Source organism: Zeus faber (assembly GCF_960531495.2).
Source record: "Zeus faber genome assembly, chromosome: 19".
Taxonomy (NCBI): domain Eukaryota; kingdom Metazoa; phylum Chordata; class Actinopteri; order Zeiformes; family Zeidae; genus Zeus; species Zeus faber.
The window spans coordinates 8,807,292-8,823,436 of NC_137206.1; the positions used below are offsets into that span (position 1 = coordinate 8,807,292).

General features: G+C 43.2%; 1 protein-coding gene across 1 annotated transcript in view; it reads right to left on the reverse strand.

The window, feature by feature from the left end:
- Positions 1–2,425: 2,425 nt before the first annotated feature.
- The window catches only part of LOC307244788 (dynein axonemal heavy chain 8-like), a gene marked incomplete at both ends in the record, with an annotated part of 40,736 nt that continues 27,016 nt past the window's right edge, over positions 2,426–16,145 (reverse strand). Inside the window, 26 exons of the mRNA XM_080020092.1 lie at positions 2,426–2,713; positions 3,396–3,517; positions 4,292–4,481; positions 4,633–4,785; positions 6,159–6,315; positions 6,420–6,580; positions 6,940–7,041; positions 7,174–7,290; positions 7,565–7,720; positions 8,724–8,876; positions 8,983–9,056; positions 9,148–9,350; positions 11,107–11,225; positions 11,478–11,599; positions 11,679–11,869; positions 12,059–12,311; positions 12,406–12,511; positions 12,620–12,802; positions 12,911–13,066; positions 13,358–13,513; positions 13,624–13,795; positions 13,931–14,058; positions 14,160–14,297; positions 15,252–15,467; positions 15,562–15,729; positions 15,841–16,017. Coding sequence (XP_079876218.1) covers positions 2,426–2,713; positions 3,396–3,517; positions 4,292–4,481; positions 4,633–4,785; positions 6,159–6,315; positions 6,420–6,580; positions 6,940–7,041; positions 7,174–7,290; positions 7,565–7,720; positions 8,724–8,876; positions 8,983–9,056; positions 9,148–9,350; positions 11,107–11,225; positions 11,478–11,599; positions 11,679–11,869; positions 12,059–12,311; positions 12,406–12,511; positions 12,620–12,802; positions 12,911–13,066; positions 13,358–13,513; positions 13,624–13,795; positions 13,931–14,058; positions 14,160–14,297; positions 15,252–15,467; positions 15,562–15,729; positions 15,841–16,017 — 4,161 coding nt within the window. The remainder of the gene's footprint in view (positions 2,714–3,395; positions 3,518–4,291; positions 4,482–4,632; positions 4,786–6,158; positions 6,316–6,419; positions 6,581–6,939; positions 7,042–7,173; positions 7,291–7,564; positions 7,721–8,723; positions 8,877–8,982; positions 9,057–9,147; positions 9,351–11,106; positions 11,226–11,477; positions 11,600–11,678; positions 11,870–12,058; positions 12,312–12,405; positions 12,512–12,619; positions 12,803–12,910; positions 13,067–13,357; positions 13,514–13,623; positions 13,796–13,930; positions 14,059–14,159; positions 14,298–15,251; positions 15,468–15,561; positions 15,730–15,840; positions 16,018–16,145) is intronic.

The window sequence follows — 16,145 nt, forward strand, 5'->3', positions numbered from 1 at the left end:
ATGCTGTGGAGGGCATTTTACTGGCATGTTTGGGTCCACTTTTCCCATTTGAGAGACTGCAATACAAAGTTATTCTGAGTGATCACCGCCATAAGCCACAAGGACTGTCAAGGCTGAACTCACCAGGGGCCCTCAATGAGACACACATAGGCCCCACTGCCTTACTGTACCGTATGTAGCATACTGTACTGCATACTGTATCACTGTACTGGGTTACTGCATACTGTGCTGTATTGCAGTTTGGTGTTACCGTATTGCTGTGTCGTACTGTTGTATACTGTACTGTATATCTCAACACACCTACCTACCTCACATTATTCAAATGCAACTTTACTGCACATATCTGTATATACATAATAGTCTATTTTGTATTCCCACTTTTATATGTGACCCACCGCAGCAAAACCCGCTATCTTGCACATTTCTAAAATCGCTAGGAGCAGCCAAATAAGTTCTAAAAAAAGCTTTTTAGAAGGAAAATTAGATTTTTCCAGATTTGTGTAAATCTTTTATTTATTTATTTATTTATTTATTTATTTTTATCTCTCATTGTATTTTCAAAACTGAGTTTGATTTATAAATAGTAGAAAAATGTTAAACCGTGGAGTTAAATATTCCCGTTAGATTACACTGGGAAACACAGTTCACTTACCGAGACGCTGAACGGCGCTGGACAACGCAGATCAATCGTTTCCTTTAAAGTGACAGTCCAGGTGAAGATCATTCCTCCATATTCCATGTGAAGTGAAGTCACATGTGAAACCATTTTGATAGAGTACAACCTTTAAATCATACAGCTTTTACACACACACGAAGACCTTATTGTGTAGAGGCCGTATACCAACGTATACCAATGAAGAAGTCAGGCTGACGTCACTTCCGTAAACAAGCCGAGGATCTGGTTTCACTTGTCTGTGAAAACTTTTGTCTCTGTGTTGTTATAGATTACGAGAAGCGGGTGGCAGATAATCTAAATCATATTGCGAACCTTAATCTGACCAGTGCGATAGATCCAAGTCAGTGTAAGCAGTGTGTACTGGACTTAATTTTCCGCGATGATAATCAGTTCTCCGACAGCGATGCAGAGAATGACAGCGATGCTGAATCTGATACAGCCGTTATCCCGGATTTGGAGAACATTTCAAACAGCGGATTTCAACCTGAATGTGACGATTAAACAGAATATTTTCAAGAACCACCGGAGGAGACCGACGACACGGCCATTGTTGTTACAACCGAAGAAGTTCATGACGTGATGAAGTCCGTTGAGGTTGGTCATGCAGATTATGGACAAGTAGCAATGCACAAGACTCTCAAGTTTACCTGCAAATGCAGCCAGGGGCGAAAAGAAAATGAAAAAAGGCCCTAAACAGGCTCTCAAGAGTGTAGAGTGTAACTCCAAGAACTTTGGTATATAGTATATATATTGCCCCATTCAGTAGGGTGTCAAGTCCCCATTCAGCAGGGTGTCAAGTAGCCATGTGGAAGTAGTCAGGCTCTGTTGGTCATCCAACTATTAATATTCTGGGAGCTGGCTGAATGAAGCCAAGTGTGGGGGAAAACTTTGGAGGTGATTATCTCAGAATCACAGTTTGCCACACCCTTCTCCTTAGCAAGTCATAGCTTTTAAAATATTTCCTTGATTTGCACAAGTGACACCTTGTTATTTAGCTCTGATTCGTCACTTCCAAATGATGCAAAAAAAGAAAAAAAAGTAAAATGCCACCAAATCTACCGAAGGTTTGCAGTGGGTCACATAAGCTTTTTTACTCCTATTTTATTATATTTACTAACTGAATTACGTTTTAGGAATCAGTTTAGTGAGTTAATGAGTTAGCTATTGTGCCAGTCAGTACTTATTGGGCATAATCTCCGGGTGCGTTGCAATGTCCTTTCATTACATATATGTATGCTCGTATGTGGCAAATAAACATCTTGAATCTTGAATCTTGAATCACCTTTATGCTATAATGAAACATTTCTATCCTGATGGGAGTGGTCTCTGCCCCCGTTCACAGGGCACGAGGGGTGACTGAACAATTTGATGAGCATGAAAATTATGTAAATAATATGGTATGGCCTCCACCAGTCACCAGATCTCAACTCAATTGAACACTAATGGGAAATTTTGGACCGACGTGTTAGATAGCGCTCTCCACCACCATCATCAAAACACCAAACGAGGGAATCTCCTGGGAGAATGATGTTCCATCCCTCAAGTAGAGTTCCAGACACAGGTAGGATCTATGCCAAGGTGCATTGAAGTGCATTGTTCTGGCAGCTGGTAGTGGCCCAACACACTTTATGTTGGTTTTCACTTTAATTTGTTTATATACATACTGTACCTATACACCCAAGACTTTTTCGATTGCAATTCATAAGATGAAGACATAACTGAAGGAAAAAATACTTTAATTTTCCTTTCTCACTTGATGTCACAAAGCAGTGCAGCACCTCGCATGATCCAATGGTCAGGCGACTCACTAGTACGCAACACAACACCTGTGATGAACGTCAGGTCAGTGCGCCTTGGCTTCTTATAGACAGGGCAAAGGTAGAGCTTAGGATCCTTGGGGGCTGTCGAGTTAATGGCAAACATGTGAATAACAGGCAGGGGCGTGAACAGCACCTTGGGAGTGGATTCCGTCAGGCGGTTATTTTTTCTGTCCCAGCCGGCCCCGTCCAGAAAGAGGCCAAAGACATAAACTCCCTCCTGTTGAGGAGTGGCAGAAAGCAACAGATTATAAAATGGAGATGAACATTTTGGGGTTTGCTGGTTTGGCAATTATAAGCATTTCCACCATGACTCCAGAATTGCGAGAAAATATGCATTTTGTTTGCTTGCTGAGAAAACAACAATAGAATTCAGACGCCTCAGAGTAAAGACATCTAAAAAACGAATCAAACAGAACATATTGCTGGTAATACCTCATACAAATATTGTAGGTCAATCGATGCAATTTACTATCAAGGTCGTAGTATAGTCACATTTGACTGTTTGAGAGAAAGAGGAGGTACACTTTAGGCATCGTGCCTATAGAGCATTATTTAACTACAAAGTTAGGTGAGACAATCCAGTTTTGACCTAAGTTATAAAATCTTTAGGGAGTTTTCAAAACACAGTTTTGAGAAACACAAATGGAATCAACAGCTAGATTTTCATTGCAATATTGAAGGTTGCCAATTCATATTCCCTCATAGGCAGGAGAAGCATAGTAGCTTTTAGGGTTTTTTTTTTTTTTTTACACAAGAATTAAATACCAAGTTGGAATTGGATTCATAAAATTATAGGTTATGAATAAATTAATTGGGAATTCAAGAATATATTATTTTACGTTCGTCTGTTTGTGTCAATTGAGGCTTCGTTAGTGTTTAAGCTCTTTCTGCTGACTTACTGCTGGAGCGGCTGAGATTTCCTCTTTGTTCTGCTTCATTACGTCGTTGTGCAGAGTGACGGTGTCCAGAGCCCAGCCTTTGTGAGCCCTGGTAACCTCTTGTCTCATAGCCGTCAGGAAACCTGCAAGCAGGATCAATTTATAGCATTGCCAACTGGAATAATATTCCAGTAACATATTGTGTGATGATTACCAACATGTTGGTACATCAAGCATCACATTGAGCAATGTTGGAATACTGGAATACTATAGATGTATGATGTATACAGGACTTCATCAGATTTAAGCTGTCAACCAGGTTGACAGCTTGTGCCCACGGAGTCCTTGCCATAATATGAACATGAATATGAATACGAGGGAGGTTTTTTTCATCTTAAATTGTTGGAGCTCAGAGCACACATTTTCAGTGATCCCAAAATATCAGACTTTCCACGAATTTGGCTGCGGTGTTATTTGTAAGAAAGCCAAACCGGTGGCAGTGAGGAAGATTGATGAACGACAAAGGATCTAATCAGAGAATTACCATGTTTCAGAAAATGGAGTGATCTGCAAAACAAGCTCTCTCGTTGGCAGAATAATTTCTCCTGCAATATTTTTCTATACCAAAGATCACACTATTTGTTGTGAACCTTTCCTTCCGTTTGGCAAACATTTGGAGTTACATATAAATTGTCAACCTTCTTGCTGATGGCTTGGATTTATTTGGATTTGTTGGCTACACCGATCAACAGTTTTGACCCGTCGAGGCATGGAATCCACAAGACCTCTGATGATGTCCTGTGGTTTCTGGCACCAAGACGTTAGACACTGGTAGATGAACAGGGAAAACCTCCTCGTAGGGCTTGAAGCAAGTAAATAAATAAAAGAGAGGAAATGTTGCTAAGCCTAATACTCACTCTGAGGGTTGAAGAAGCCGGTCATCCAAAACGTTTTGGGCCTACCCTCAAACACCCAACTGCGGAACTGGGCGTTCCTCTCCAAGAGCTCTGTGAACCAGAAACCCAAAGTGGACGACTCCCAGGAGAGTTTCTTCCATAGGTTGGGCACACGGGCATCAAACATGTTATCTAGGACGTCACGGAGGTTCTGTGAGGAAATCGTAAACAAACATGCATGTTTAACCACCCTAATGCCCCTATGATTACCAAAATCTTAATCTGGTAACTTTGTTTGGAGTTAGTCCGAATGACTCAACAATTGTTGCGGGGAAAACATGAGGAGAGCTTTATCTTCTGACCTCGCTCATGATGATGGTGCCTTCAATGGCAAGCTTTAGATCAATGAGACTTGTGCGCACCACACCAATGATCTTTTGCATCCGATCCACTTCTTGACGCAGGAAGATATTCATGGAGTTCAGAGCCCCCATCTTCACAAGCCTGGCTCTGACCTGAACAAATTAAAGAATTTGCCATGGTGATTTTAAATGAGGCAAATAGGTGTTTTTGCATTTATCACTGTCGCTGTTTCAAATCTTTTCTTATGGTGGAATGAAATTCACACCTAATCACGACTATATGCAATGACTATAATACAGTATATTTATAGTATTTATAGGTGTAAAATGTTTAATGTTTAATGTTTAAATCGTGTTTTTATATTTGTATCTCCATCCATGCTTGGATGGTCTCTTTCACACAACTGTTCAATATATTTTCCCCTTACTACCACTTAATGCAACAGCCCTACTAAACCATTTAATAATAAAAATTCAAATACAGAGTCCCCAAGTTCAGTACTTGGTTGAACCACCCCTCGCAGCCATTACATCCAACATGTGCCCACGCTCCTCATTCTATTAACGTTTACGTTAATACAACAAAAACAAAACGTTAATACGTTCACTAATATTGTGTAGCTCCCCCTCGTGGCGCTCAAACAGCTGACAAGTGGAGGCATGGGCTCCATTAGACCTCTGAAGGTGTCCTGTGGTATCTGGCACCAAGACATTACCAGCAGACCCTTTAAGTCCTGTAAGTTGCGAGGTGGGGCCCCCATGGATCAGGATTGTTATTCCAGCACATCCCACAGATGCTCCATTGGATCAGACCCTAACCTCGACCATCCACATGACGTAGAAGAAAACATGATTCATCAGACCAGGCCACCTTCTTCCATTGCTCTATGGTCCAGTTCTGATGCTCCCGTGCCCATGGTAAGCGCTTTTGGCGATGGACACGACGATGCGCTTTGACCGGTCTGTGGCCACGCAGCCCCATATGCAGCAAGCTGTGAAGCACTGTGTGTTCTGACACCTTTCTATCATAGCAGCATTAACATTTTCAGCATTTTTTGCTACAGTAGCTCTTTCTGTGGGATCGGACAAGACGGCTAGCCTTCGCTTCCCACCCACATCAATTCACCCATGGGTTCCCATGACCCTGTCGCTGGTTCATTGGTTGTCCTTCCTTGGTACTAACCACTGCATACCGGGAACACCCAACAAGACCTGTCGTTTTGGAGATGCCCTTACCCAGTCGTCCAGCCATCACAATTTTGTCCTTGTCAAAGTAGCTCAGAGCATTGCGCTTGCCCATTTTTCCTGCTCCCAACACATCAACTTCAAGAACTGACAGTTCCCTTGCTGCCTAATATATCCCACCCCTTGACAGGTGCCAATGGAAGGAGATGGAAGCAATGTTATTAACTTCACCTGTCAGTGGTTTTAATGTTGTGGCTGATCATTGTAAGACAAGCCTCTAACCCATACCGCAACCCTAACCCCAAACCCAGACTATGACCCAGACCATCAGACAAACTGACCTCGTGAGGAATGTAATCAGGGGGCAGCTTCTCCAACATGTCTTCTGCTAGTCTGTAGACAATGGACTCTCTTGTCTCTCCAGCTCCCCCTCCACTCTCTTTGGGCTGGATATTGGTGATTGTGTCCAGCACTTCGGCGGATGTGTTGGTCTGGTACCTGGTTGATGTTAACACACGGCACAGTGCTCTCAACGCTTGTTGTATCGCATACAGTTGCTGTATTGAAAGGTAGGGGCAGATGCTCTAGTGCTTTGCTCTTACGTGATGTCAGCATTGGGATGCAGACCAAACACCTGCGGTGTGTCCACGGCAGGTAAAGTCTGAATGTATTCCACGTACTGCTCTACTGTCTTGCACACAGGGATTTGATAGCCGAGGTAGTAGCAGAATTCCGGCTCAAACATCTTTTCACTGAACCACACCTGTCAAGAAACATTAAGAAATGAACACCATGCGACAACCTCATCTAAATGCCTGCAGTTAAAGGCATTATATTCAAATAAATAACAATGGTTTAAAGGGGGAAACAGTAAGTATTAGGATTTACATCTATCAGGAGTAAAATAAACACCGGGCATGAGGGTGAAGCTCATGAAGCTCATTGAAGGTTGGTGAAGGTGAAGGTGAAGCTCATTTCCATGAGGGTGAAGCTCTAGAATTGTACTTGTTGTACTTACTATTAACAAATAGTAAACAGACTGCTACAGACTAAGGGAATATCCAAGTCATTCAGATATTGTCCCCGCTCAACCACAATTGCTGGACAAATGGGAGAACTTACTCTGGCAAAACAGTTGAGTAGGCGTTTGTCAAAGTCGTCAGTAACTCTTCCTCCGTACTGCACCTCCCCCAACATGTAACGCACAGTCACCCAAGATACGCTCTATGGAGAACAGCACAAAATTTGCATTAGTGTTGTTTTTGTTGTTGTTGTTGTTGTTGTAATCAGAGCAGCGTCGTATTGAGCAGCGTTAAAAATGACTTCAAATTGAGGTAGGAATTGGCCCATTCTCACTTTCTTGGCGCTGCAGTCGTCCAAGTGGTTCTGAATGAATTGCACACTGGCGGTGAAGTCAGCGGAGTTAAACTCATACGGTATGTTCCAGCCCAGCGGCCCAAATTTGCGCCGTTCCTCAAAAAGAAAGCGCGAAAAAAACAAGTAAATAATACACCTACACAGTGTCAACTAATGTTAATAAAATGACATACATATGTAGTTACACATGGCAGGCCATAGAAAAGTGTTTTTGAACTTAATCAAGGCAAGTATGTGAAAAAATGATCACAGACAACAAGTCTACGCTGGTGACAGAGTGTGAGGCGTAGACCAGTTGCGAGGGTTTCAGCCTTCCAGAGACGGCAGTATTGATCCCTGGTGTGCCCACAGGCCGACAGACAACAAGTACCTGCACAACGGTGTGAAGAAAGGCCACGTTGTACAGCAATGGCTTCCACATCGGCAAGTTGCTGACTTCCAGCTGATCCTGAGAGATTCCAGCAAATGTGCGTTTCAGGCCAGCGCGCACTCCCTGGGGTGGGTCATTGGTGAACTTGATAGCAGACTAGAGGTGAAGGCAGAAATATAATATATTAGTGCTGTCAAAATGACCACGTTTATTTTGTAATTAATTAGAAATATTTAACAACAACAATAACAAGGCAATCCGAGGGAGGGCAGCCGTGGCGGGTTCGTCCCATAAATCAGAGGAGGAAGCAGAAGATTTCCACAATCTATACATGTGTATTTATTGAGCTGTTTCTGTAATAAAGTGTTTTCTGATAAAAAAAAATGTTATCAGTTATTTGTGGTTTGATTATTAAAACATACAATGGATATATTCTTGTACACTTGATTAAAAAAATGATAGCGTAATAATACTGTAATTATCATTTATATTAGTGCATATAAGAAATTATTGCCTTCTAAGCTGATATCTAATTTTAATGGCATTGATGTTTTAAAGATTCAACAAGCACTATAACAAATAGGCCTAGGTTTTGTTATTATTTCTGTTAGTACATATAAGAAATATGCCATTCAAGTTGACAGTAAATTTTGATGTCCTTGATGGTTTAATTGGAAATCTATATATATTAAGACTTTGAGTCTTAATATAAAAATGTTTTCGTCTGTCTTTCCAAGCCGTACATTTGGTAAATGCCCCATAACCAGAACTTTGTGATTCTGAGTCGAGTAAGTCTTGTTTCTGAAGACAGTTTCCCCAGTCAGTTGCTGCAAATTTCAGTAAAGATTTTTGAAACTTCTACCTGCCTCTAGATCCACCACTAGTTACTAGTTTCAAGCCACATTACAAAAATGTGACTTCAACCCTCCTGAAGGAGAACAAAATAGCTATGGGTTATTAGCTTTCTTACGCTGCTAGATAGACTCTATCAAGCCACTATAAGGTCAATGTCAATAACATAACATTGCTACTAAGTGTAATATATATAACTTTGTGTAATATCTAAATGTTTCTACCAGTTAAGCCTTCAAAAAGGTCAAGGTAGAGTCCATACAAGTACAAGAACATCCCCAGCCACAGATGTGGAAAAGCACATCACCTGCAAGAGAGTGATGGAGAAACCATCGTGTGGCTCCGTGGTTACCCACACTCTGAAGCTGTCATGCGTGGACTCCACCGTCGTCACCGTGTCCAGCAACTCGTCCATGAAATCCAGGCCCAAGTGGCAGTTCTGCAGAAGGACCCAACCCCCCTAAAAAAAATCCACAAGCAGGAGCCACAAGTGATCTGTAACAGTTTCTGCTCATTTCCTTGTTTTTATTTTTTCATCCTTGAATTAAGTGGCATTGCTCTACTACCTGTGACATGGATGTCTGAATGAGCTTCCTTGCGTGCACCTCTTGGCCCTGTCCCATGGATATCGCTCTGCATTCTGTAATGCACAGCGTCAGGCAACGGGAGTAAGTGAGGCAGAAGGATCGCTGGGGAAATTACGAGGGTCGAGGTCGTGCAGTAGAGCTCACCAAGCTGCATTTTCTTAGCAAGTGATTCAATCTGGTTTGTGGGATCGGAACCCATTGACAAGAAGCAGATTAGAGGGGTGCGAGGGTCGCTCTCTTCCCAGGTGCCTCTGAGGTTCAAGATGACCGGTTCAGCAAACCTCAAACCCATGGAGTCTCCCACGTACTTCCTGGCCTGAGCTAGTGTACGGTCAGGGCACCATGACCTGCACACACGCACATATACAGTGGGGCAAAAAAGTATTTAGTCAGCCACCAATTGTGCAAGTTCTTCCACTTAAAAAGATGAGAGAGGCCTGTAATTTTCATCATAGGTACACTTCGACTATGAGAGACAGAATGGGGGGAAAGAATCCAGAAAATCACATTGTAGGAATTTTAATGAATTAATTGGTAAATTCCTCTGTAATATAAGTATTTGGTCACCTACAAACAAGCAAGATTTCTGGCTTTCACAGACCTGTAACTTTTTCTTTAAGAGGCTCCTCTGTCCTCCACTCCTTACCTGTATTAATGGCACCTGTTTGAACTCGTTATCAGTATAAAAGACACCTGTCCACAACCTCAAACAGTCACACTCCAAACTCCACTATGGCCAAGACCAAAGAGCTGTCAAAGGACACCAGAAACAAAATTGTAGACCTGCACCAGGCTGAGAAGACTGAATCTGCAATAGGTAAGCAGCTTGTTGTGAAGAAATCAACTGTGGGAGCAATTATTAGAAAATGGAAGACATACAAGACCACTGATAATCTCCCTCGATCTGGGGCTCCACGCAAGATCTCACCCTGTGGGGTCAAAATGATCACAAGAACGGTGAGCAAACATCCCAGAACCACACGGGGGGACCTAGTGAATGACCTGCAGAGAGATGGGACCAAAGTAACAAAGGCTACCATCAGTAACACACTACACCGCCAGGGACTCAAATCCTGCAGTGCCAGACGTGTCCCCCTGCTTAAGCCAGTACATGTCCAGGCCCGTCTGAAGTTTGCTAGAGAGCACTTGGATGATCCAGAGGAGGATTGGGAGAATGTCATATGGTCAGATGAAACCAAAATAGAACTTTTTGGTAAAAACTCAACTTGTCGTGTTTGGAGGAGAAAGAAAGCGGAGTTGCATCCAAAGAACACCATACCTACTGTGAAGCATGGGGGTGGAAACATCATGCTTTGGGGCTGTTTTTCTGCAAAGGGACCAGGACGACTGATCCGTGTAAAGGAAAGAATGAATGGAGCCATGTATCGTGAGATTTTGAGTGAAAACCTCCTTCCATCAGCAAGGGCATTGAAGATGAAACGTGGCTGGGTCTTTCAGCATGACAATGATCCCAAACACAACGCCCGGGCAACGAAGGAGTGGCTTCGTTAGAAGCATTTCAAGGTCCTGGAATGGCCTAGCCAGTCTCCAGATCTCAACCCCATAGAAAATCTTTGGAGGGAGTTGAAAGTCCGTGTTGCCCAGCGACAGCCCCAAAACATCACTGCGGAGGTCTGCATGGAGGAATGGGCCAAAATACCAGCAACAGTGTGTGAAAACCTTGTGAAGACTTACGGAAAAAATGTTTGACCCCTGTCATTGCAAACAAAGGGTATATAACAAAGTATTGAGATGAACTTTTGTTATTGACCAAATACTTATTTTCCACCATAATTTGCAAATAAATTCTTTAAAAATCTCATTTGTCTCTCATAGTTGAGGTATACCTATGATGAAAATAACAGGCCTCTCTCATCTTTTTAAGTGGGAGAACTTGCACAATTGGTGGCTGACTAAATACTTTTTTGCCCCGCTGTATATATATATTTATATATATATATATATATATATATATATATATATATATATATATATATATATATATATATAAATCAATAAGTACTTTGAGCATGTTTTGTTTCAGCAGATAGAGAGAAGTTAACTGAATGAGTAGCAGGATTCCTGGATCAACAAAAGTTTGACCTGATCAGTAAAAGCCTGTGGAAGACGTCCAGCGAGTCATCATATCCATCTGGGATGATGCCTTCCTCTGGTGCGTCAGTGTCAAACCATAATTTCCAGCCCTTTTCATTGTGAGACACCTACAAAATTTCCAAAAACGTTACATAAAATCTTAAAAATGGAAAGGAAAACTGTCTGCGGTTTTGATACATGAATCTAGTCGGAGTTGGAATGTTATTTTCGGCGTCAATATTATTATTTGTAATTGTGCATTTGTAATTCATTTTTTATATATTCCTTTTATTCTGTGACACATTTTCTAGTCTCATGGACTGGATTACAGGCGCTCTGTAGGAGGACGAAAAAGAATGATGAAAGATATTCAAACTCACTCTGTACATGACCTCAGAGAACTGTGGCAATTTGCTAAGTTCCACTAAGTTGAGCCATGTCAAGTCGAAAATCCAACGGAAAGGCTTGGCAGGGCAGGCGTTGAGGTCGAGAGCGGCACCACCTACAAACCAAGTGTTATGTCAAGAGGGCACCACACACACAGTCAGATTGAGCATCATTGGCCTTGGTCATTATCTTACCTTTAATAAGAATCTGGAACTCATTTTGCTGTATTTTTTCCTTCTGCAAATCAATCTTGAGAGCCAACAAGAGTGTGAAGATGAACTTATGGCTTTCATACAGGCCTCTGACTGTGTACCTGAACACCTCAAATGTGAGATATTCGATGATATTGCCAATTCGTTTTTGTGTCAGAGGGGACTTCTCAGACCTGCAAAACGTAACGGTTCATTTAAGGATCTGAGAAAGTACATTTTTATCAGGAATCAACAGGTCCATATTAAAGAAAAGGAGTTCAACTTGAAATACTTTCAAGTGGTCACACTTTAAAAAGACTATGGCAGCAGAGGTGCCAAATGATCGCTGTGATCGTTGAATCTTTGGAAAGGCGAGTTCCTACCTGGCCATCGACAGGTCGAACAGTTTGAGGAACTGCGACAGGGAGGTCTGGTACATGGTGTTGACCATGCTCATCTCTGTGATGAGGAAGTAGAGGATGCTGCCTCTGGAGGCGGCGGGACGATACTCCTCCTGAGCCGTATTGATCTTCACCTCCGTCTCGGCGGCCACACTCAGCTTCTCACTGACTTCGGCGGCAGTCTGCTTGGTAATGCTCAGAATGCCAATCATGGACTCATCGTCCACCAAGGAACCTTGAATTTGTTATTTATAGTAGTCTTTATTTATTAACGACAAACTTTTATTTGATATGTTTGTATTGTGTAGTTCCTTCACAGTGACGACTACCTTTTGTGGTGCTCAGTTTGTAAAGCAAGTTGTCCTCCAGCTCTTTCATCTTCCTCTTATTGGCAGTCACATCCTCCATCAGCTTTAACCTCTCCTCCTCCAGTTCCTGTTAGGAGTAGAGAATAAAAGGCCCAACGTCAGCACTGCAACAAAAATGAATTTACTTTGAAAGAAAAAAGTTGTTTGCAAACCAAGGGGTGAGATGGACACTGACGTATTTCTCAGTGAGAATAACTCGGCCTAACAGCTGGTTCTCCAGACCCTTCATGGTGACGGTGAAGTCGATGACGGAGGTCTTGGCACTGACTTCTGGAGTGTACACCGGATTGGGCAGCTTGGTGGTGATATAGAGCTGAAAGCCTTTTACCACATTGACCTCTTTGTCCCCCACTTTCACCTAAAGTGACAAAGGACGAAGTTGTTTAAAAAAAAATGATAGGAAATCCCTTCTGTATCAACAGCTGTTAATTTGTGAGCGGGAAGCGGGACCGAATATTTATGGCACCTTGTAATTGGAACCGGACTTAATGAAATTCTTCTCGAGCACGTTGTCCAGAGCGGGGTCCAGCTCCTCGCTTACGTCTTCAATAAGAACCGGGCGTCCCATGGCGAGGCAGTCTTCCAGGTGGGTACGGAAGAACTTATGGTTAAGTGAAGTTACCTGCCAAAAAACAATGCATAATAATACACAACTTGCACACGCTTTTAGGCTTCTGACAAACATGACAAATTATTCTCTCAAATTAGTTATTACCACAAATTAATCTCTGATATGAAAAATGTATGGTCCCAAACTACGAATTTGTTCCGTCAAGTCATTAATGCCTTGAAACTACTTTGACATTTCCTCATAATACCAATTTCTTCTCTAAAATGACAAAGTTGTCAACCTTGAACAACCTCATCTTCCTGCCATTAAACGCTGTCAATGCTTTTGTGAGACAACACTTGCCTGAAGTTCATTGGCTTTTTCTTTCTGTTTAATCCAAGCCTTTCCTTGAGTCTGGGGATCGATGAGGAGCGGGTATCTGGCTGCTTTTGTGACAATGATGCCATTCTGTACTGATAGGTCGTCTCCTGGCAGACCTTGCAGGTTCCACTCGCTTATCTACAACAGGGAGAGTGCGATGGTGTGAGCCTGTGCTTCACTGGCCCTCTAAGAGAAGAGGTACTTCGTTGTTATATGTGCATGTGAGCTGTGTTTCATGTCAGTATTACAGTGGGAGGGTCCACTAGTGCAGATATGAGGTTGAGATGTTCTGTGAAAGGGATTTTGCAATTGAGGAGTTCCGCCTCCCACATATCTTTGAGCAACATGTTGCGGAAACTCTGGTTGAAAGGCCCACAGTAGGACAGGAAGCCAGTGAGTTGGAGAACGTCCCCTACAAGTCTTTCGAGGAGACACAGAATAGGAGTGCATGAGTATTTCTGCGTATACATTACACAGAATTATTCCTATCAGATACTTGCAAAGGGTTATGTTCCCCATAACATATAAAAGTCAGCTTTTTCCTTTGTAACCTGCCTGTTGATCTGCGCTTTAAATTCCTTGCTCTGCTCTGTCCAGCGAACCTTTTCCCCACTAAGACCATCGATGAGTGCCGAGGCTGCTTGCATTTTATTTCTACACATCTCTGCATCGTTCAGCAAATCCTGGAAAAAAATATGATCACATAGGTATTCCACAACACCCTTTTTGTTCCATTCTAGAGTTGCGTCAGTGAAATATACAGTATACGAAGGCTAAACCTCACCTGCTTCTCTGTCATGGCGGCATCAAATTTAGCCTGAACTTTGTCCAACTCTGCTTGCTTCTCATCCAGCTGACTCTGCGCATTGGCCAGCTCAGTGTTAGCCACTGTAAGTCTGCCCTCCTGAATGACCAGGTTCGCCTGGATGAAAAACACAAATAAATGACCCATCAGAAAATATAATGGACCTGTGAGCAGTGGAATGTGAAACGTACTGAATTAAGATATAACTGAAATAAGGATATGTTATTGCGGAAGATCCCTCCTCCCTTCCGGAGCGTGGTGGAGGTGTAGCCAGGCTGGGCTGTTGCGGGGGATGCTTGGAGGGGTGAACTGGCTGCTGATCTGCTGGACGGTGCCGGCGGTGGCTGCTAGGCCGAGCAGCTAGCTGCAGGCGGTTACCCATGGGGGTTGCTGCGACACTTCTCCCCCGGACCTCCTCCTCCGGAGATCCTGGGTGCTGAGGTTGCCCGTTGACCCGCTGGTGGCTCCAGGGCGTCTGCGGACAGCCCTTCTGTGTCCATTCCTTGTGCCAGAGAGTCCCTATTCAGGCGCCACTGTTGCTGATCCACCTGCCACACGCCACCCGAGTGCCGTTTCTAGTGCCCTCCAGCACAGAGACACAGGCGATGGGGTCAAAAACACACCCGTTTATTGGAGTGAGTGGGCCAGGTGGAACAGGCCCGGCGCAGATGGACAACATGTCACGACAAGGGCACCCTCTTGTGTGTGTGTGGGGATAGGGGTTTTACCTGTTGCTCGTTACAGGCATACAGCCAATCTGATCCTGGGAAAGATTAACTAGTCCAAAGACCATGTGGCTGCTCAAACCACACCACACACACACCACAGTTATATATGTTATTCTCTCTCTCTTTTATACTGCTTCTGCAGTATGGTCCAATGGTCCACAGCCCACATTTGGCCCCCGGCCCGCCAGTTGAATCGGCCTGTTTTAGATATTTCACAAAACACTGTATTTGGGTCATATTTATATATACTTGTGTTGATTTTGCTTTGCTTTACATAGTCACTATAACAAATACAGCCAATGGGTTTGTGTTAAGGTTAGGTTGAGGGTAAAATGAACCTTGCCTTGAGTGGCAGGACTTCTTTGTTGATGTCAAAGAATGTAGCCATAGCCTGGGTCCACGACAGCAGACCGGCTACATTTCCACAAACTTTCTTTGCGCTTTCAAGCGTGTAATCCTCCATGACAAAATATGGTTGCAGCAGCTCCACCACTTCTTCATTAATCGTGTCCTTTGGGAACGTCTGTAAGCTGGTCATGAAACCAGAGGCACTCAGAAGCTGAGAGCAGAGACAGGAAAAGACCACATGACAAATCGGTTATGAAATTAAATTGATGGGGAGAGGCTGTGGGGTGAAGGCGCTGAAGGCTTACCTTCAGCGCCTCTCCCCACGATGGTTTATGGCAGGGCCGCTCTGGATCCATAGTGACTGGGTCCACCCTCTTTTGGAATAGCAACAGGCAGCAGTCCATGATCCTCATGATCAGATGTGGAGGCTTGGCCAGCTTCCTCACGGTGGAAATGTCAGCGGGCTTGATGGTCTGCGGAGCCAAAGAGAGGAGGCTGCGGCTAAGTATTTTAACAGCAAAACTGTAGAAATGTCAAAAGAAAAATGGATCCCTGAAAAAAAAAAAAAGTCATAAAAGACTCACATTCAGTGCTGACTCAGCCTCCTCCAATGCAGGTTTAGCAGCCTCCAACTTGACCTCTGCGATGGCTTTCTCTGTTCCAATCCCCTCCACAAGTTTTAAAGCTTTATCCTTCACTATTTGGACCTCATTCTTTACAACGGAAGCAGCCTCGGCACTGACTGTGACCTCTGAGAGCACCTGCAGAATTAAGAAGTTTTGATGTGATCGGGCTGCGCTCACGATATTTGTCGTAATTCTCAATGTTGCCTCAAACCTGAAGTAAGTTGAGGTCTAACTGATAACGATACGATTCATGAATTTTTCTC